The 22,582-nt window shown below is 38.0% G+C and overlaps 2 protein-coding genes across 2 annotated transcripts; one reads left to right on the plus strand and one right to left on the minus strand.

The window, feature by feature from the left end:
- Window positions 1-5,184: 5,184 nt before the first annotated feature.
- Window positions 5,185-8,618, minus strand: eif4eb (eukaryotic translation initiation factor 4eb). The gene is made up of 7 exons (XM_026945047.3): window positions 8,469-8,618; window positions 7,314-7,417; window positions 7,052-7,147; window positions 6,897-6,960; window positions 6,588-6,701; window positions 6,352-6,491; window positions 5,185-6,219 (listed from the first exon to the last, which is right to left on the minus strand). Exons 1-7 carry the CDS (start codon window positions 8,484-8,486, stop codon window positions 6,105-6,107), a joined length of 651 nt encoding a protein of 216 aa, XP_026800848.1. The 5' UTR covers window positions 8,487-8,618; the 3' UTR covers window positions 5,185-6,104.
- A 1,906-nt stretch (window positions 8,619-10,524) lies between these two features.
- fam241a (family with sequence similarity 241 member A) lies at window positions 10,525-15,184 on the plus strand. Its single transcript, XM_026932312.3, has 2 exons — window positions 10,525-10,738; window positions 13,226-15,184. The coding sequence occupies exons 1-2, from the start codon at window positions 10,628-10,630 to the stop codon at window positions 13,523-13,525; spliced, it is 411 nt and encodes a 136-aa protein (XP_026788113.1). The 5' UTR covers window positions 10,525-10,627; the 3' UTR covers window positions 13,526-15,184.
- The last annotated feature ends 7,398 nt before the right edge of the window (window positions 15,185-22,582 follow it).

The following is a 22,582-nucleotide window of genomic DNA, read 5'->3' on the forward strand; positions in this document are numbered from 1 at the left end:
ACTCAAAGCAGCCCATCTAGCAACAACAACCATGCCACGGTTAAAATAACAGAGATCACATTTTTCCCCCATTCTGATGTTTGATGTGAACATTAACTGAAGCTTTTGACCTGTATATGCACAATTTTATGCATTGTGCTGCTGCCACATGACGTGTGTGTGTGTGTGTATATATATATATATATATATATACACACACATACACACACACACACACACAGTATGTATATACACAAGGATTACTGTATTATGACAACAGCAACATAAAATTTCTCTCTTCTATAATGCACTGAAATGGACATAAAGGCTAACAGGTGTGCAGGCAAAGCTCTGATCTCAATACAATACACAGATACAATACTGCCATTAACGGATTCATCTTTACCGATCCACTATGAAGACTATTTCAAAGCAATACTAATGCAGGACCCAAAGGCCAAAAGCTATCACATTATCTCAGTTATTGATGCCTGAATGAAAGCATAATGGCAACTCTATGGCATGCTACGTCAGCTTGTATGAACACATATGTTGCATATTGACTGCAGTAAACACTGCAAGCTATGGAAGCACGTAAAGTAGATGGATGAGTTGCTGTCAGCCCCTTATGACTGCTCAGATCCCCTAGGAACAGGCTCTTTGTGATATCAAAAAGGGAAGACAGAGAGATTAGATTAGATGTGGAAATGGAGGCACAGACTGAGCTTTTTAAGTTAAATCTCCATAGGGCCTCAACAGGAAATAGTCCTTTGTTGAATTTACACTGTTGATATAACACTTATGCTCTTAGGACCTGCAGCGCTGAATTAACTTCTAATTTGTAGCCTGCTGGACTAAATAACCACTGTAGGTGTTAATGAAACACTGGGGACTTTGTTGAGTAAAGTCCAAAAAGATTTACTGACAAACAACTAGCATTAAACAATTACTCATAGGTTAAAATTTTTTCAGTATTTAAGGATGCAAATAAAACACTTCTATGAACAAACAGGGAACAGTTGCTAACTTGAAAGAAAACCAAATTCATTATCCAGATGAAGGTTTAGTGTCTCTTTGAATGCTTAAATAGTTGCTCAGTTGGGCAGGCTTTGTTTAAAAGTGCTACCAAAAGAATTAATCTTGCTCTATGTGACTGGAAGAACGAGTCCAGAGGGCCATGTTTGGCTTTAGCGTTCCAGTCTGACCTGTAAGAGCAATCGATAGGACATTAGTGATATTGTCGCTGCAAGTTTAAGGACCCATTCACTTCTCTCACTCCATATGTGGACCCTCACTTGCCAGTCAGTTGCCATGGGAAACCATTCGGCCGTGTCAAGAAAACGCCTCGAGGGATTCCTGCCAGTAAAGGGTGCACACATACACACATACAAATACACTGCCGCTGTAGGACAGACTGGAAAGGTGCAAACATTAGAGCTGTTTCAACTCTTCAATAATTTCATCAAGGCTAGAAATGATCTGGTGTGAAAGACAGCACCTTACATGCGCACAGTATTTTTAGTGTTTATGCACTGGTTAGGGTTTGAGAATAAATCGGCCTGAACGAAGCCACTGAGACTTCAGTCTCCTCCTCTGGTCTGTCTGTGCCAACAGGCCTAATTAGCCTAAAATGGGTTAGTGTGTGTGTGAGAAAGAGAGAGAGACTGACTTTAAAACCTCATTTAAACTACTTTGGAAATGCTGAACCCTGAATTAGAACCAAATATACAAATTAATAAATTGCAGGCTTCACCACCCTGCATCAAGCTGAGACTGTTTGCTGCTGCTTTACGTTATTATAGGTAGCTTGGTAGGGAGCAAATTGGCAAGATATTAACTTTGTTACGTAGATAATTACATGCAATTACAATTAATGCAACATGTTAAAACTTTCTGGCTCCAATAAATAGCCAAGATATTATTGTACACATTTAAATAATCAGCTTATTATTGGAATTGTTGGATTATATTCAGAGGGTGTGCATGAAATTTATATTAATTATGCTTCGCCAAACATGGATATCACTATGCAGGTTATGTAGCTGCTTAGATTTTACAGCTAGTTAGTTCTGGAAATGTCTTATTCTTATTGACTGATATGAGAGATGTGTGATCACATACAAGGTCAAGGTCTCTAAAGCTGCTTTAATGGTCATTGACCATCAACCTGGTAAGATGATGGCAAATTGTGTCACCATCTAGTGGAGCTTTGTGCACAGCCCCCATACCATGCCTCAAAAGAAAAAAAAAAAAACATTGCATTTAACCATTATTTTATGCCTAAACAAGGATTTCATATATTCAAAAAATTGTCTTCCTTTCATACTCTACCATTTACTGAATAACTGTATCAGTGAAGGCCATGGTCAGACATCATGTGTGTGTCATGCCAGAGGACCATCTCCTTTTTTTAAAGTGTCCATCTTACTCCCACCAGCCATCCCTCTCATATCCTGTGGTGGCTGTAGTTTTAAAACTTCTGTCATAATGATTCCTGACAGTCACTTATAGCATAATGTGTTTGTGTGTGTGTGTGTGTGTGTGTGTGTGTGTAAGAAAAGAGAGACGACAAATCGTCTGACTGAATATATCAAAATAAGCAACTCCAATGAATCACTGAGAGTGTACATCATGTCTGGTCTACACATGAGTAACTAATGATCAAACCAAACTTTTGCAAATCTGACAGATGTTAAAACATTTAAGAGAAAAACACTACATAAACGCACGGGTCATTTGCTGCCTCTATGCAGATTTTTTTTTTTTTTAATGTAACAAGTATATTTCTATGGTCAAGCTTACCTTAGGAAGGCATCAGAGCTTGAACATAAAACAATTATGAACCTATAACAATTATTATGAAATGGAAATATAGCAAGTCTTTCAGAGAAAGATAGTAGGTGCAGTTCTTCACTTTGGTAGGTCTATTTGCAGAGCTTTTTCCTTATTATTTCTGTAAGATGGGGTTTGGTACAAAACATCACCCAGTTAATAGTGATTTTCCACTGAAAATCCTTTTTTAGTCTATTATAAACCTTTTTAATAACAGATTTAACCCATATCTGTGAAAACAGTTCTAGGGTAATAATCACAAGAGCAAAGGAGCGTATGTACTTAAAGGCTGAAGAATGTTGTCACAGGGCTGTAGAGAGGAGAGGGGACTTAAAGCTCATAAAGTCTGTCATCATCCGTGGAGCGATGAGGATAACGCATAAAACCAATGCCCTTATCGTGAACCCAGAAAGAACATCTTAAGTGCACTTTCAATCTGCCTGTTTAGAGAGTTCCTCTCAGTTTCAGTCAGGAAAAGAGGCTTTCATTCAAACTCATGTATTCACCGGCGTCCTCTTTATAACTTTTTAACTTTTACAAATAATGTACTTTTTCTATTAAAAAAAAAGAAGAGGATGTCAGTGCATGGATCAAGGTGGACCGACAACCTGAACCCATGATTTTAATGTGTATGAGGTTTACACATAACAGAATTTCAAAGCAAAATAAAATTCAAAAAGCGTGAAGCTGTACTAATGAGGTGCATCTCTACTGCAGGCGACATCATGCGAGACATTCAGCTGGAACAGACTAAGCGTGCATAAGTCCCATGTTTTGTGCTGTCTGTGGACCACACCTGTATAATAATACATAATTTCCTGGGTTTCCAGGTTGTAATCACATGAACACTACATGCATTTGTGTTACTCTTTCTAACCTAAAGCGTTTGCAACTGCACCAGCCTAGAAGAAGGTTAGCCTTTTTTTTGGACAGCAGTGTGCTGTGTTTTTAGGCAGGAAAACTATCCATCCATCCATCTATGCAACAATAAACAAACAAACAAATGAATAAATTCAGCAATGTGTACATCATATCAATGCTTACATTTATTGTTCAAAGAGTAACAGCTATGGATTTTTTAGGTGAACTTAATAGAAGTGATCAGTGAGTCAGAGCAATCAGCTCAGCTCAATAATTACACTCCCAAATGGCTCATTGGTAGTGTCAGGCCAAATTTGTTTATGTTTGCTTACCCATCGTTCAGTTAAATCTTATTCTACCCTCTGATTAACAAAATAACATAAACTTTGCATTATGCTTATTATAAAATCTTTTTAAATAAACACAAAACCAGCAAGTTGTTACATATTTGCTTTTTCAAACCCAGTAAGCATTGCTGCATTAATATTAGTATTAATTATTATTAACAGCTGTTTTAATGTTTAATAAAAATTCAAGGATTTTTGTGCTTTTATGCTGATTTCACCTTCCCAATCTATTACACTACATATATCATTATAACAAGCAGCAGCGCAGTCAGCCCATCATGCTGTTTCAGTCACACATAAACACACACAGTCAAAGATATGCCTTAAACGTCTCACTAGAACTGGCTCTACATCATTATGCTGTGGCAAACAACGCAGGTGTTGATAAGATTCACTAAATGCACTTCAGCCATGGTTACAATGAATGAGATAAAAGGTATCAGAGAATCATGAATACACAATACTGACAAAATTTCAGCAGAAGTATACGTTACTGATCATTAGTTATGAGAGTCGACTCCAAATGTCCAGCTAAAAGAGTTGGCTCAACGAGTTGACCCTTTCATGAACAACATATCACTACTTCATAACTGCTTCATTACCGTCTCAGTTAAAGCTTCTGTGACTGTAGCCAACTGTTTATAGACCAGCACACACAGCTCACTCTTAGTTATAGATGGAAGAGTAGTATGACAATTGATTTTAATTAGTTTCCCCCCCCTCAAACATATACAGCACTGAGAAATACAACACTGTGGTAGAAAGAATGCCTAAAACTGATCTTGATTTGGTTTCCCATTTCAACAGTTTAGTAGAAACTGTTTTCCTCTTAAGACAGTGTTTCTCATCAATTTAACTTTTGCTGAAAAATAATATGTAACCTTTTAATCAGCATGATCAATAAGAGGTTGCCTTATGTTGTAGCATGTAGATATTGTTTATCTGAGGACACAGCTAGCAAATACCACTGTGGGCAAAAAAATTCACGGTGGGCCAGTGCTTACACCTAAAACACAAACTAGTCTGTGCTGTTATTTTTTGTTAGTTTTGCATTCAGAGCTCATCCTGGGGTGACACTGTCATCAATCAGATCTCTTTGCGTTTAAAAGTTAAGATTAAATGTTCAAGAGCCTATTGCCATTTTTTTTTAGAGAAATAAATGCAATCCACATAAATCTACTTTATTTAAAGACCTAGTGATAATGTTCGGCCTAGGTTGTATCAAGTTAAAACCAATTACATTCAGACAATAATAAATCATCTATTACAGTATAATTAAAGTCCTATATGCTACCATTCTAACAAGGAATGTAAAATTCAAAAAATATATATAAAATAAAAACACATACTGAATTGCAAAACCCCAAATTTAATAATGTTAATGCTGAAAGAAATAAGGCAGCCTTTTGAAGATTTGCTTGATTACATGGAGGGCTTTATACCACCTTCATGAAATGTTAAGATAAAATCTAATAATGAATAAATTAAAAATGTGTTCATTAGGCACTATTGCAGCAAGGCTGCTGGATAAGGGCACACAGATAATTCCTTTCCTCAGCCATTAAATAATTCAACACATTTGTTTAAAAAGGAACACACCAAATATTTTACAATCTCTGAGTCCTGTTTAACAATGAATATGCAAGTTTGTTCAAGTCTTTTTTGATGAGACTGTCAATATGTTTGAATATTTGAGTCATCGTAATGCTTTGCTGTTTTTGCTTAGATGGATTTGCTTGGTTTGAGTTAACACTTGTAGTGTATTACACGCTGAGCTCTTCGTAAGTTGCTGAGGTGGATGGGACTTTGTAAGGTGTTTTCTTTAAAGGTGTATGGGGGAGTTAGAGGTTCCTGTTGGGGCTCAGAAGTAGTATTGGCTGAGGGTCTGTGGTATTTTGAGGGAGAACCTGTTAATTTGAAGCTTTGGTTCAGGGCAGAAAGGAAAAGTGCATGAGAAGGAGAGGGGGAGAGACAAAGGGAGAAGTGGGGGAGATGGGGAGGGCGAGAGACAGCGAGAGAGAGAGAGAGAGAGAGAGAGAGAGAGAGAGAGAGAGAAAGAAAGAGATCGAGATCAGGCTCAGAATTTCAGACCACAAACTTGTTCTTGGTAGTTGAGCCACTCTTAGTGGCTGTGTCAGCATGAGACTGATAGCCAATCGTCATCTTCATAGGGATTCCTAACCGCTCCTTATACACCCTCCTGTAGAATGAGACAGCCACATTAACACACACATCGATGCAGCAGAACCTGTTTGCATTAAGATATGCATCTTTCACTATACTTTACATTTGTTTTGTGTGTGTTTTTTATGTATGTGTGTTCACTTCTAACCCTATGTGTGTTACTGCTTCTTTGTTCTCATAATCGGTTGTCCAGACAGCAATTTTATCTCCTTTTGTTCGGATGTTGACTACAGCACCGCACACATCATCACTATAGTCATCAAAAGCTTCTCCTATGAGGCAAAGCATCTGCAACCACACAGAAAAAACATCAGGACAAGAACAAAGCTGTAAACAACTGCACATGGGATCAGGTTAAAGCAGCAGCTTCATAAGGATGCTCACCGTTTCCAGCCAAAAACGGTCCAAGTCGAGCTTCCTCTGTTGTTTGTTGAGGGTGATGAGCCAGCGCCCTCCTTTCTTATTTCTCTCATCCTCCCACATGGGCTCAATGCCATCCTGTAATGAACAAAAAATTGAGATATTCTGACAATTGCAACATCAAATTGTGGATCACGCACAAATGCAAAATGTAAGTATACAACATCTTGACTAAAACATCATAATGAGCATGCATTTACTCTACACAGACAGAAATAATAATAATAATAATAATAATAATAATAATAATAATAATAATAAAAAGAAGTTCACCTTGAACAGTGAATAGTCACAACCAGACATCAAATTACTGGACAGCTGAATGTGGTTATAAAGCCTGAAAAGACAAATAGGCCATCAACCTAAAACAGTCTAATATATTTCTCTGAAAGTTATTCTTAGATATACATACAAAATTCAATCCTTACGCCCAAAAATCCTCTACTGTGTCAAACTTGGATATCAGTCGCAAGTTGGCTTGCCATGTTTTGCTCTTATCATTTTTAAAGAACCATAAAGACCATCTGCAAGAAGACAAGCAGTTACGCATCCTCTTCAAAGCAATTTGTAATCAAGAAACAATCCTGTACATCCAAAACATGACAAGTCTATCAGCTAAACCAACAAAGTGTAAATCAGAACGTGTCTAAATATGAGCGGCAGAAGGGTGTCATGTAACTTATGGTTCACCTGTTTTGTAGCGGATGTTTGATATAACACTCAGGGCTGACAATCTCTTGGCTTGTCTCTTCTGAGTTCTCCTCTTCACTCTTCGATGGATTCAATATTACTTCCTTGAGAAGGGAAATGCCAACAAACAAATGGTTTATGGAAATTTCAAGTCTAGCAAATAACCTGCTTGATTCAAGTACATATATAAGCGTGGTGTAATGGCTTATATGTAGTAGTGCAGTATACAGTTTTGGATGCAACCTTATTGCCAAGCCAACTACAAATGTAGGACTAGGCTAGACTCTGATATAAACTCTGAGTCTACTACATTATCAAAATATCAGGTTCACATCACCTAGCTCTAAAACGCTGTACTCAGTACAATCAACAGCTGGAACTAAAAACAAACTAGATGAGACACCAAATAGTGTCTGTCAAATAGTGAGGTTTTATTACACGCCAAAGCTTAAGCATTTCAGAAGTAAACCCATTTTAAAGCAGCAGAGCTTGCTTGATGTTTGTCATATAAAATAGATATTATGGTGTGGTGGTGGTGTTGTTTTTTTAGACACCTCTAGAGAGTTAACTCAGACACAGATGTCGTGGCGGCAGTTTAACCACAGCTGTCAAGTTACTTTTAGCATGTGAATGTGTGTACTTTAATTTAGCTAAGTTAACTCAGATAACAAACATGTGCTGGTAAACACCGCCTGGTTAGAGCAGTAAGAGACGTCGCTAGCTTGCTAACGTTAACTCATGTACTCTTTTCATAGCTATATAGTAGTGTGTGTGGGGCAGCGTGTACTCATACAAGAGCAAAGCCAAATTTCCAGAACGACTACAGTGGCAGCTAAGCGGACAAAACAGACATATGAAACAATAATTACTGTTACCGAGCCTCCTAAGCTAGCTACGGCGATTCTCGAAACAAGATGACAAACTAGTCTCAGCCTAACTTGTTAAGGCAGTCAGGAGTAAGTTAGTGCTGCGAGACTTCAGCTCTCCCATTCAAACACGTCGATTAACTTCACTGAAGTCTAACTGTAGCTCACATTCCCGGGTAATTCTGAACTAAGTCATCTACACACACATTCATGTTGACACGTTATCTTAGGAATGCTAAACAGAGCTCGAAAAATTAAAAATTCTTCTTAGAGTAATGCATCGACTCACCGGCTCCGCAGTCGCCATTTTCCATGACTTGTTCACACAGGCCTCATATGGAACATTCAGGCTACGTCCCAAACCGCGTACTACCCTACTACATAGTATACCCACATATGGGCCGAGTACTATTACTTCCTACTGATTAGTACGCGAGTATACTCTTTTGAAAGTAGCCTCAGTCTCATTGGCTGAAGCTAGAGCCTATAGGGCTAACAGACATACAGAGTCCAACATAAACTTAGCTAAACTTAAATATATAATATAGTTTCCTTTTTTTAAGAATAATATTGAAACTATTAACATTATAATTTTAACAGTGTTTTATATGCCACTTTTATAGTAACATTAACACTATAAAAGTGTTAAATAAAAGTGTTTTGTATTTTAAATTCTTGACAATATTCCTGATGGATCTCAGCTAGATTCATAAGTTAGCTACCCACGAAGCTTGTCTTAAAGTTGCCGGATAGACTGCATCTTTAAATGTATATTTAAGTTTAAAAAAATTGTGCGAGTTGGTTTTAGTAGAACTACGCTACATGGCCAAAAGTTTGTGGACACCTGATCATGACCCCTGAATGTGTGCCTTCCCCAAACTGTTAACACAGAGGCACATTAGCATTACAATTTCCCTTCAGTGGAGCTAAGGGGCCCAAACATGTTCCAGCATGACGATGCCCCATGCACAAAGCGAGCTCCATGAAGACATGGTTTGTCAAGGTTGGAGTGGAAGAACTCGAGTGACCTGCACAGAGCTCTGACCTCAACCCCACTGAACACCTTTGAGGCCTCCTCACCCTACATCAGTGCCTTACCTCACTAATGCTCCTGTGGCTGAATGGACAAACCCCCAAAGCCATGCTCCAAAATCTAGTGGAAAGTCTTCCCAGAAGAGTGGAGGTTATTACAACAGCAAAGAAGGACTAAATCTGGAATAGGATGTTCAAAAAGCACATATTGGTGAAAAAGGGAGTGTGCCGGTCAGATGTCCACAAACTTTTGGCTTTAATAGTTTATTAATTCCTATTAATTATATTACTACAATTTATTATCAAAAATGTTCAGAAATAAATGCATACATTTGCATATACTCTCACTGGCCACTTTATTAGGAACACTATACTAATACTGGGTAAACCCCATCTTTGCCTTCAGAACAGCCTCAATTCTTCATGGCGTGGATTCCACATGGTTTTGAAAACATTTCCTTAAGGTTTTGGTCCATATTGACATGACTGCAGTACAGTGAGCTCACTGTCATATTCATGGAACCAGGTGAGACAACTTGTATTATCATGCTGGAAGTAGCCAATATAAGATTAGTAATCTAGTGGCCATAAAGGGATGCAAGTGGTCAGCAACAATACTCAGACAGGCCGTGCCATTCAAACGAGGCCTCACCAGCCTGAACTACTGACACAAGGCAGGTTGGGTCCATGAATTCATGCTGTTGATGCCAAATTCTGACCCGATCATCTGCATGCTGCAGCACAAATTGAGATTCAACACACCAGGCGGCACTTTTTTCAAACCTTCAACTGTCTGTGAACACAGTAGTCTCAGAGTCCTGTTCTTGGTTGAAAGGCATGGAACCTGACATGGTCTTCTGCTGTTGTAGCACATCTGCCTCAAGGTTTGATGTGTCATATTTTCTCAGATGCTTTTCTGCTCATCACAGCTGTAAAGAGTGGTTATTTGAGTTACCATAGCTTCTTGTCAGGTCGAACCAGTCTGGCCATTGCTCTCTGCTCCCCTTTATGATTTTATACATTGTGCTACTGCCACATGGTTGGCAAAATTCTACAACCTCAGAAGCACAGCTGATGAAGGACTTTTGTCCTAAACATCTTGTTACTCTGGAAATCTTGTGTACCATGCTTACTACATCCACTATTGACACATACATTTATATGTTGATTGTATAAGTAGAATGTCCTTAGAATCAAAATATTCAGGGACAAAGTAGATATTACTACAGAAAGCTTTATTATACTGCATAATGCTTCTGAGCTGTTTGGAGAAGTTGAATGAACCTCTGCGGTTGGTTACGACCCTGGTGACGTCACACGAGGCAACCGAAACCGGAAGTGTTTCAAACAAGGCTAGCTCTTGACACAGTTCTTTCCCACAGTCTCTCTTAGTTGGGTTTAGTCTTCGGTAGCGAAATGTCCAAGGAGTTGCCGACAGTGAGGGATGCGACAGTGATTAATGGTCGTGTTTTCCTCGAGGCAGAGGGTCAGAGAAGGTATCCGTGCCGGTACACAGGCAGCGAGCAGGTAAACAAGTTAGTCACGCAGTAACTGTGATCCCTGGCTACTCTAATCTCTGTCTGAAACAAACACGAGGAGCTGTACATAAAGATTTAAATGTATACCTTTATACAATGTGACCTTTGGACGTGTCGGTTGGTACGCGGAAGACTTGCTGTTTGTCATGTAAACATGTAGAGAAACTGTATCTGTGCATGCAAATAGGACTTTTAAACCACGTAGTTCAATTTGCCTTAGTTTTAATGTGTTTCACTGTGTATTCTAGTGTATTAATTCTTAAATTAAACATTATCTTTAACATAGTCACCTCTCCTGTTCACCTAAGAATTTATTCCCACAGCCTTTATCTTAAAGTTTACATCTTAACAGCTCTGAAATTTTAGCAAGACATGGTTCCTCAAAGGTTATTTGGATGTTTAATGCATCTAGGTACAGCCTTTTCTTTCAAGAACTTTTCAAAAGATATAAAGGCTGCTTACTGCTTCAAACTGCACAATGGTTCACAGCAAAATCCCCAGTGTTGAATTAACACTTTTGGACATATATAAACACTGTACGGTGTTAATTCAACACTGGGGATTTTGCTGTGTTCTTCAAAAGCCTGAAGCCTGACTAACCACAGCAAGTACCATGTGGTCAAATGAAATCCATTTGAACACCTATCATTCAATATGGTACAAATTAAAGGTAAGAAAAGTATGTATACTATTTTGGGCGCTGTTTATAGTTAAACAGTCAGGTCCATAAGTGTTTGCACAGTGACACAATTTTAGTAATTTTGCCTCTGTACTCCACTACAGTGGATTTGAACTGAAGCAATCAAGATGTGATTGAAGTGTAGACTTTCAGCTTTAATTCAAGGGGTGTAACAAAAAATATTGCATTAACCATTTAGGAATTATAGACATTGACATAGACCCTCCATTTTCACATGCTTAAAAGTAATTGGACAAACTAAAATAATTATAAACATAAGGATTATTTTTAATACTCGGATCCAAATCCTTGAGTCAATGACTGCCTGAAGTTTGGAACCCATGGACATCACCAAATGCTGAGTTTCCTCCCGAGAGATGCTTTGCCAGGCCTTTACTGCAGCTGCCTTCAGTTGCTGCTTGTTTGTTAGTCTTTTTGCCTTCAGTTTCGACTTTAGTAAGTGAAAAGCATGCTCTTTTGGGTTGAGATCAGGTGACTGACTCAGCCATTTAAGAACATTATATTGTTCTTGTGTATATTGCTCTTGGGATTCTTTCACGGTATGTTTTGGGTCATTATCCATCTGTACTGTGAAGCGCTGTCCTATCAGTTTTGCAGCATTTAACTGAATCTGAGCAGAAAATATAGCTCTACACACTTCAGAATTCATCCTTCTTCATGCTACTTCTATCAGCAGTCACATCACCAATAAACACCAGTGACCCAGTTCCATTGGCAGTCATACATGCCATAACACTGCCTTCACCATGTTTGTCAGATGATGTGTTATGCTTTGGATCATGACCTCTTCCTTTCCTTCTCCATACTCTTCTTTTCCCATCGTTCTGGTACAAGTTAATCTTGCATCAGAACTGGTCAGGCTTTTTTAGAGTTTTTTTTTTTTTTTTAAGCAAAGTCTAATCTGGCCTTTCTCTTATTGAGTGATAGCAGTGGTTTGCAGCTTGAGATAAACCCTCTGTATTTACATTCATGAAGGCGTCTCTTGATTGTAGACTTTGACAATGATACGCCTACCTCCTCCAGAATGTTCTTGATTTGGCTAGATGTTGTGAAGGAGTTTTTCTTCACCAAGGAAGGAATTCTGTGATCATCCACTTTAGTTGTCTTCTGTGGCCTTCCAGGCCTTTCGTTGTTGCTGAGCTTGCCAGTGCCTTCCTTCTCTTTAAGAATGTACCAAATTGGTGCTTTGGCCACTCTTAAAGCTTCTGCTATCTCTCTGATAGGTCTATTTTGTTTTTTCAGCCTAATGATGGCCTTCTCTGGCCTGCATTGACACCTCTTTGGACCACGTATTGAAAGTTCCCATGAATGGCTACCAAATGCAAATGCAACACTTGGAATCAATTCCAGACCCTTTATCTCCATAATTTGTCATGAAATAATGAGGAAACAGGCCACACCTGGCCATGAATCTGCTTATCAATTGTTGATTGTCCAATTACTTTGGAGCCTGTGAAAACAGAGAGACTATTTAAAAAAAATGGCTGTAATTCTTAAATGGTTAATGCAATATTTTTGTTAAACCCCTTGAATTAAAGCTGAAAGTCTACACTTCAATCACATCTTGATTGCTTCATTTCAAATCCATTGTGGTGGTACAGAGGCAAAATTATGAAAATTGTGTCACTGTCCAAATACTTATGGACCGGATAGTATACAGCTAATTGCATGTATACTATTTTAAACAAGCCATATGACTTTTTGTTACTTTCCACGTGCATAAGGATGCCATCCAAAGTTTAAAAAAAATTAATCAAGCTCTTCTTCTTTTCTTAGAATGACCTCAGGGCAAGAGCACGACCTCCCGGCACCTCTAACACCAGGTCTGAATCTCAGGCTGCATTAGATACAGTACCAGAGGCAGCACTAGTGGATGACTGTGAGAGGCTGGGTACTCTGTTTGGGATGTTCAATAAGTGCCTGAGAGGCATGGGCTTCACACAGCTCTACTTTGGAGAGAAGATTGTAGAGCCTGTGGTGGTGCTTCTCTTCTGGCTGCTACTCTGGTTCCTCGGCATCCAGGCCCTGGGTCTCGTAGGAACTCTTTGTATTATCATCATATACATCCAGAAGTAGTGGCCTAAGCAGGATGGAATGATAAAATACTTTGTGTCTTGCTGTGATCTAACACAGATCAGCGTAATGAATGTCCCTTTGTAATGAACAGCATTATAACATATGATGGGTTTTGGTCTCTCTCCATTGTGAGCCTCAGATGACTGCATACATATACAGTGCCATGCAAATGTATTCAACCTTTATTAAGTTTTTATATATAATTGTTTTGTTGGTTAAAAAAAAATCTTTGTGTCATTTATAACGAAGCAAACTTGAAAGAATTCAATTAAAACACTTTTACGTGGCACTGTAAATGGGGGTGGTACCAGATAGGACGTTCCAGAAAGCTGATATTGAAGGTTTTCTTGTCATCTATGCACTAATTAAGATGTTTTTGATATGCATGTTTCCTTAACTATCACTTTGTATTGACTGTTGAGTGAGTACATATTCGTAACTAGCATGGATGTTAATGGAAAAAGCACTTTAAGAGGAAGAAAATGATACTATTTTACTTTATTCAGACAAAATGAAACATATCAATCACACTTTCTCTTGAAAATGACATTAATAGTTCTTGTTTTTTTGTTTTGTTGTTGCTGATGTTTTATCTCATTGCCCTTGTAGTTATTCGTGCATTCTCCACACAAGTGCACTAGAGGGCAACCTCTTCCTGCTCCCTTTCTCCTGAAAAACCGATCAAGAAATTATCTCTTTGTAACAAATAGTAAAATCTAGTTGATAAAAGTGTAAATGTACCAATGCATGGCATGTCACTTGCAGTCTGGCATGGGAACTGTCTGTAAAACAAATGATTAATTCTTAATGTTTATATGATTTTAGCATTTACTTTATGGTATCTAAGTGCAAATGTGTGTGCGTATGTGGTGCCCTGTGTATGACTGGTGTCCTATCCAGAGTGTTTTCATGCATTGCACCCATTGTTCCTGGGATAGGCTCCGGATCCACAACAACCTTGATCAGGATTACTAAAGATTAATGGATGGATGAATGAATAATTACCATTATCTCCTTCTGTGTCCTGCTGAGAAACATATTTGTCCACACAAATGTATCATTATTGCATAACTCACTTGCTCACTTATGAGAAGATGTATAGTCATATGATTCTTACATAACATCAAGCATTACACATCTGAAAATCATTCTAGTAATAATGCATTAAAACATATTAACCATGACATGTCAAAAAAAAAAAAGTGCTGATGTTAAAAAAATAAATACATTTCTGTTCTTTAAAAGAGACCATTTTTGAACAGAAAGAGTTAAGCTGTAAGACCATTTATAGCTGCCTCACATCTGAGAATTATTTGTGAATATGATTATTTGTAAATGTGATTTCTACCTGCAGAGTTGTTTGAGTTACAGCTGTAACACAGGCATATATTTTGGTTATGACTAATCCACTGCAGTGGAGAGGAAATTTCCTCTTTCTGTGTTAAAAAAAAAGTGATCAGTGGGAGTTTACTGCTGTATGCTTATACCTCATTTAGCAGACTTTGTGCCATAATTTAGATAATTATTTATGCCATCTTGCTGCATTTTCTATCAGCTCTTTTGGAAAAAATTATTTGAAATTATGCAGTTGTTATATATTTTACTTCTGTATCTGTAGTCAACTGTGGCTTAATATTTGACTATCTAAATAAAACATATTATGTTTTTAAAGAACAAGTGTACTGTTATAGATTTGAATATTAGTTTGGCAGATATTTGAGGGAACATATCCACACTGCAAAATGACCATGTTTACACTACATCCATTGAAATACATTATGCAGTCTGTATATTTGTACTGATGATATTCATTGTCATTTGTAATTGGTTCTAAACTGAGCATTTATACACCTAGTTTATATTTTAAACCTATGTATTTATGTAGTTACTTTGATTCTCGTGTTTTTCCCCTCCGGAAAGTGTGCTTTTTGTGCATTTGAACTTGCGATCTCCAAGCAATAAAGCAAACTCCCTTTTTGCTTTGCACCCCTTGAGCACCATAAGGAATTGTAACATATAATTGTAATTATAACTGTTCTGGATAAAAATCAGTGTTTGGGAAGCTACTTTGTAATTGTACCTTGTTAAGCAACAAGCTACTCATGATTTAAAGTAGCTAGCTACTTTTTGATAAAGAAGAAAAAGTACTTAGCTACGCTAAAAAATCTAACTACATTGAAGCTACTTTTTTCACTTTTTAAACTAAGTAAAAGCAAGTGTGATGTTTTCAATTGGGCAGAGTATGCCATAACAAAGATTCTGCTTTTCTCTTTGTAATCACTCTTAGTAAGGACGCGTTAACTTTACTTCAAAATCATCATCATCAAAAAAAAAAAAAGCTACAGATAAAGAGGGCGCACTCCACTACTTTTGGTTCAGTTAATAGACATATGGTAATCCATATAATATCAAATTAAATAGCTGCATTTGGGCATTTGCTGCAATGTGAATAATAATACTTGTCATCATTGCTTGGTATTACATATAGCGGATTTTAAAACTCTACACACCCCTGTTAAAATTTTTGATGAAAAATAAGAAGATAAATCATGTCGGATCATTTCCCACATTTAATGTGCTATAGAAAATTAGAGAAAAAAAAAACCTTACAATAACCTGGTTGCATAAGTTTGCACACCCTTTTATAATGGGGAATGTGACTGTGCTCAGAATTAATCATTCACATTCAAACTCATGTTCAAAAGTAATTATCATACATCAGTCGTCAATGAAGTGATTCTGATTAACCCCAAATAAAGACCAGCTGTTTCTGTAGGATTTTCTTGACATGTATTGGTTTCATCTGACTGCTGAAGCCATGGTCTGCAAAGAGCTTACAAAGCATGTACAGGGTCTCACTGTCGAAATGTATCGATCAGAAGAGGGATACAAATCTATTTCCGAAACATTAGACGTACCATGGTATATCGTGAAGGCCTTCATCAAAAAGTGGAGAAAAATGGGGCACCACAGTGACACCAAGAACAGGATGTCTCTCCAAAATTGACAAGAAGGCAAGATGAAAACTTACCAGAGAGGCTGCCAAGAGACCTACAGCAACATTAAAGGAGCTGCAAGTACTGATTACTCTCTGCATGTGACAACAATCTCTCCTATTCTTCACATGTCTGGTGTATAGGGTAGGGTGGCTATACAGAAGCCCTTTCTCAAGGAAAAGAAACATCCAAGATCACTTAAATTTTGCCAAACCATGCAGCAAAACCAGGCAGCACATCATAAAGGTACATCAGCTCTTTTTGATCAATTGCTCAACACACCTCCTACACACAGCCCTGAGCCATCACGGCAATTATGTTAAAATGCTGTTTGTTGACTACAGCTCAGCATTTAACACCATAATCCCCTCCAGGGTCGCCCCCAAGTTGGAGAACCAGGGATTTAGCTGCCCCTGTGGCAGTGGATCTCCCTCACCCTCAGCACTGGAGCCCCTCCAGTGTTGTGTCCTGAGCCCCCTGCTTTACTCATTATACACTTATGACTGTGTGGCCACTTCCAGCTCTACCACCATTGTCAAGTTTGCTGACAACACTGTTGTTGTGGGCCTGATCACTGATAATGACAAGAAGGCCTACTTGGAGGAGATTATAAGACTGGGGAACTGGTGAACGTCAGCAAGACAAAGGAGTTGATAGTGGACTTCAACACAAAGCAAGAGAGGAGTTACCACTGCCTTAAGATCAATGGTGGCCCAGTGGAGAGAGTGGACAGTTTCTGGTACCTTGATGTCCATATCATGCAGGACCTGTCATGGTCCTGTCACATTAACACCCTGGTGAAGAAGGCCTGTCAGCATCTTTACCACTTTAGACGCTGAAGAGACTTTAAACTGCCCTCTAATGTGCTAAGGAACTTCTATACCTGCACCATCAAAAGTATCCTGACATGAAGCATCACAGCCTGGTTTGGGAACAGCACCAAGCAGAAAAGGCGGGCTCTCCAGAGGGTGGTGCAATCAGCTGAGCTCACCATCTGCACAGAGCTCCCTGATCTGCAGACTATCTACAGCAAGGGGTGCTGGCCAAGGGAGATAGTGAAGGACCTCGGCCATACAAACAATGAACTTTTCTCTGTTGCATTCAGGGAAACATTTACGCTCCCTGAAGGCCTACACAGAGAGAATGAGGAGGAACTTCTTCCCACAACACCCTTTGCACAACACCCTCACCCCCTACATTCCTGTTAATATACACAGCATATCCCGTATTTATAAATATTTATTATATATGTTAGCTTTTTCACTGCAACTACCTTTCACTGCACACATCTGCACTTTATTCCACATATAGTCCATACTTTTTCTGCCATCTATCTTTTATATCCTTTATATTATATTTAAAATTTTTCTTTTTCTACTTTTATGTAAATATTTATTTTTATGTAAATAAATTCTGTTTATATATATTTATCTGTTTATATTTATTTATAAATTCTGTTTTTAATAAATGCTGTTTTTATGCAAATTCTATTTTATGTCACTGGATTTACCATTTTATGTAAGTTGTAAAAAGCATTTCACTGCATGTCGTACTGTGTATGGTTGTGTGTGACCAATAAAAGTTAAATTTTTGTAATCAAGTGGACCGTTGGACCCCTAGCAAGGCTATCTGTTTCTCCTTTGCCAGAATTGATTTTAGCCCAACAGTTTCTGCATCTGCCATTGTAACAATTATGTGTGCTCTTATACCAGATCACAGATTCCTGCGTTCTTTATATATAACATATAAAAGCTCCTTTAAGAAACTGGTCCACTGTGAAATAGCCAAGCCACTCACTTGAGCTGATATATCCCAAAATGAGTCTGGCATGTGATCCATTGCATTAAGTGGAGGATTAAGCTTTAGTTTTGCCAAGATGGCCTTGATGCCAGCTTGCAGTATAGCTGCTGGGGTTAGACCTGACATATGAAATGCTCTGTTAGTGGGCTATCAGTGCTCTCTTCCAAGGTGGGTCTGTGAGGCACTGATACTAAACTTTGTTCAACCCTGCACTTAACTGCACTGATGCATTTCTCTTAACAGCTCTTGCATTTGGCCCATATCAGCTGCCAGCTTCTCTACTCAGTGTTCCAATGCAATAAGGGTGTTTGTGTCCAATCTACAGGGCTGAGCAGCCAATACCTCTGTCAGCTGCCAATGGGGAGTAAACTGTAAACTCACACTGATGGCCCAGTTTACTCCCCATTGTGCTTCTGCAGCATCACAGGTGGTTGCTGAATAGGTAGTAGTTCTTCCTTAGCCTGTGCTGTGTACTTTCTGCTTTACACTAGGCATTATAATATAACTAGTGCAAGTCTGTGTAAATGCTTGTCAAACATGCTCCAGTCCCAAGCAACTTGGGTATTAGTCATGTCCATTGTTCAACTGCATTGGGGCTTGACAGCCCAAACAACTCGCCATTGTGCCCTTAAATACAGGGAATTAGAAATTGAAAAGGGTGGAAAACCTTTTTTAACAATTTACAAGAAGTTAGAGTTGATCGACTTACAAAATTATGACATTAAATAAACACCACACTACTGCAAGCCAGCACAAACAATAGGCAACCTGTCTGAGTCAATACTAAATTTACCAAGGTCCATGTCAGTGCCCTCTCCTTGATGGTGCAGGGTTTTTTTTCCCACAATTTATGCAAACTTTAACAGAGATTGCTTCATGGGTCTTGAATTCTGCTACTTCCTCTAAAGAAAAAAGTAGAAAGTAGAATCATTTTAGAGAGAAGTTAGTATGACATTTAGTACAACAAAGAAAACAGAGTAGAGTTTTTTTTTTCTGTGCCTGCTTATATCCTGCTTATAAGTGTTTACTGAAGAGAGACTGTGGGATATTTATCGACAGTGGGATATTTATTTTCAGCTCTGAATGATAAAATACAGGTTTGGACCACTGATAAATGGAGAAGGAATCACAATTTGCCACCATTTCTCAGTTCTGTGATGTTCACCTGCAATTTGAGGTGAAAGGAGTGTGATCAGAAAAGCTGCTGATGAAGAACAATCATTTGACCTCTTTCCTGAATATAACCCACAGCACCCTGTCTGAGCTACAATCTTTAACTTCTAGCAGACTCTACTAGAGAAATAATTAATACACACTATTTAACAAACACTATATTCTAGTCACTCAGATACATTCCATTATATTGCAAAATGTTGTGACAATAAACATGACCAAAAATCATGCAAGCAAAACAACTGTAAAATAATAGGCATCAGCCCTATCTCTCCATCCTGTTGGATCTTATGTAGCTAATGTAATTTTATTTTGAAACAGAGCAGAGTAAACTGATTGTAGCTCTCAGGGAAAAAGAACAGAGCAGCACTGGTATGCTTTTGCATTTTAAATTATGCATGTACTGTAGTGTTTGTGTGAAAGACCTAACAAACCTTCCCTTAAAAGGCACAGCTGAGACACATTGGCTAGTGCATTAAGAAAAAAGATAAAGTCACGAGATCAGAGATTGCATAACTCTAAAGAGCATGCAAGTTTCAATGTATAAAATCACCCAGCTCTTGGCTCATATTTTTATGTAGCTTTAGAGCTGCCTAAGTCAATAATATGATAAGGAATGGCGAGGTTACTGGAAGCAGACCAGGCTGCAGGGTGGAATACATTTGGGTCACTTCAGCATTTGAGGACAATCTCTGTCCCTATGACACATTAATGAATAAAACATACATAGTTTGCAAATACCTACAGCCAGCTGCATAATCAATTTCTGCATATTTTTTGTCAATAAAAACACTCAATATTTGATATTATATATATATATATATATATATATATATATATATATATATATATATATATATATATATATATATATCCTTTCAAAAGTTGCAAACACAGTAAATGGCATGTCCCTGAGCTTAGTCAATGGATAACAACTAACAGTTTTTAATCTTAAAATTAAATAATGTTTAAAAAATGAAATCACTGTTAATTTTACACATAAAATGATTAAAAAATCGTATTTTAATGCATAAAACATAAAAAAATACAACAAATATTATTTTAAACTTGTCCTCATCTTCCTGTCTTCCTGTCATCTGCTTATTTAAGTCACATGACTTCAAGGCTCTGACTTCATTTCATTTCAAAGAAGCATAGCATGCAAAGTCTGGTAAGTTAGCTCTTTTTGTGTCACTTTTTTAAACATGGTTTTGCACATTTTACACATTGGGACAAACAGAACTCATCAAACCTGCTGAATGTAAATCCAGAAGGCAGAAAACAATAAAATATTTGTAAAATTTAAAAAATATGAAAATGTTATTAAGTTTGTTAGGCACATGGGCTGCCTCACCATGTGCTTCACAGTATTGCTAACTATTGCAGATTTAGCATGCTAATTGTCAGCCCTGTTATTGTCAACCCTGTTAGTGCTCTTTTGCTCTTTCGTAACAGGGTTGACACTGTTGCATTGTAGCCATGGCTGGCACACCAAAAAAAAAAAAAAAGCCTAAGTTTATTCACAGCAAATTAAGAAAATGAATTCACAGTTGCATTCTATTCAAACAGTTAAAGAAATGTTTGCATTTAATTTCAGTGGTATAGCACCAGGCACAGCAGCAGAGAGGCAGAGACAATACAGGCCAAGGAGAGATACTGACCCTGTGGGAAGGCAGCAGTATTTGGAGAAAGAGAGAAAGAAATGGAGGCAGGACAGGTTGAAAGGGAAAAAGAAGTGCCTCTGAACTGAATGAGAGAGAGCAGAGACTAAAATGCAGAAGATTGAGAGCTGCCCACCAGAAGTGTTGTATGAAGGTAGCTACAGCAGCCACAACTACTTCAGCTGCAACAAAGAGAACCCATTTAACACCAGTTCAGGCAGGGCAATCAGGGTCAGAATCTGAGTAGTACTCTGAGGAGATTTAAAAAAAAAAAAAAAAAGTACATAGTGCAACAATGAACTTGCAGTCTGTGCCTTTAAGAAAGTATTAAGTGATGTCATTTGAGTTTTTTTCTTCTGCTCATCAGTGAAAATCACATGTGCTATATCTTGTAGAACATGTGCTCTTAGGATCACAGCTCCTAGGACCTACTTCTGATGCTCCAGTGTATGTGTCTAATCATCCCTGCTTAAGCTGAGATTCTAAATTCCCCTAAATTCTTTCATGTCCACACCAGTTTTGCTGACTTTACTGCCACCAGCTAACGAGAGGGGAAAAAAAAAAAAAAAAAGCTCCTACTGAACACACACACTTGAACATTAACACTAGTGCCTAAATTGCAATTCAGATTCCAGAAGGTCTCACCTTATGTTCTGAAAAACCTTTCTTTTATTGTTTAGGTTAAAGAGAGGGCCTTTTTGATAGTTCTAAAACAATTAATGTATATGTTGCAGGCATAAGGGTGTAGGAAGGAAAAGATTTAAAAAAAAAAAAAAAAAAAAACAAAGGAAGGTGCTATACTCACAAATCAAAGAACTAGAAAAGGCCATCAGAAAAGAAAGAAGAGAAAAGGAAAAGTTCAGGAAAAGATTCAGCTGTTTGCTACATAAAACAGGCTCTGAGGACAAAGGAGAGAGGTGTATGAACCTGTGAAAATCCTCTCATAAAGAGAGAGCTCTTATCACAATGCATTGATTTCAGAAATAAAAGGGAAGTACAAACAAACTAAAAAGGAAAGGCAGAAGCAGTTAATTCAAAGTTAATTCGTAACCTGAAAAATAAAGTATGAATTTTCATATCAGTTCAAAAGAGCAAAGTTCCACCGTACACATGAAGAGGTTAAAAACAGTGTCTTAGCTTTTTATGAGGTACGTCGTGAGCAGGGTAACAATGGGTAAAAAGCAAACTGTGACAAATGCAAGAAGCGGAAACGGTTCCTTAAAGACACTCTTAAAAAATCTAAACGAGATTTTTGGCTGAGAATGCACAAGTATCTATTTCTCACACTCTGTTTTCGTGTCTTCATCCATTCTGGGTCACGCATCCAACAATCTCGGACAGAGACACTTGTATGTGTAAACTACGTGGAAATTTAGGTTTTGTGACCGAAGCTTTCCCAGATGCATCTCATAAACAAGCGCCAACCT

Source organism: Pangasianodon hypophthalmus, chromosome 3 (assembly GCF_027358585.1).
Source record: "Pangasianodon hypophthalmus isolate fPanHyp1 chromosome 3, fPanHyp1.pri, whole genome shotgun sequence".
Taxonomy (NCBI): domain Eukaryota; kingdom Metazoa; phylum Chordata; class Actinopteri; order Siluriformes; family Pangasiidae; genus Pangasianodon; species Pangasianodon hypophthalmus.

What these genes read in the sequence shown, in the direction of transcription:
- eif4eb (XM_026945047.3), bottom strand. An exon ending in ACAGTAGAGGATTTTTGGGC is followed by an intron (nt 6,961 to 7,051) that starts GTAAGGATTGAA and finishes TTGTCTTTTCAG; the next exon opens with GCTTTATAACCACATTCAGC. An exon ending in GTGACTATTCACTGTTCAAG is followed by an intron (nt 6,702 to 6,896) that starts GTGAACTTCTTT and finishes TGTTCATTACAG; the next exon opens with GATGGCATTGAGCCCATGTG.
- fam241a (XM_026932312.3), top strand. Translation starts at nt 10,628, where the DNA reads ATGTCCAAGGAGTTGCCGACAGTGAGGGATGCGACAGTGATTAATGGT. An exon ending in GGTACACAGGCAGCGAGCAG is followed by an intron (nt 10,739 to 13,225) that starts GTAAACAAGTTA and finishes TTCTTTTCTTAG; the next exon opens with AATGACCTCAGGGCAAGAGC.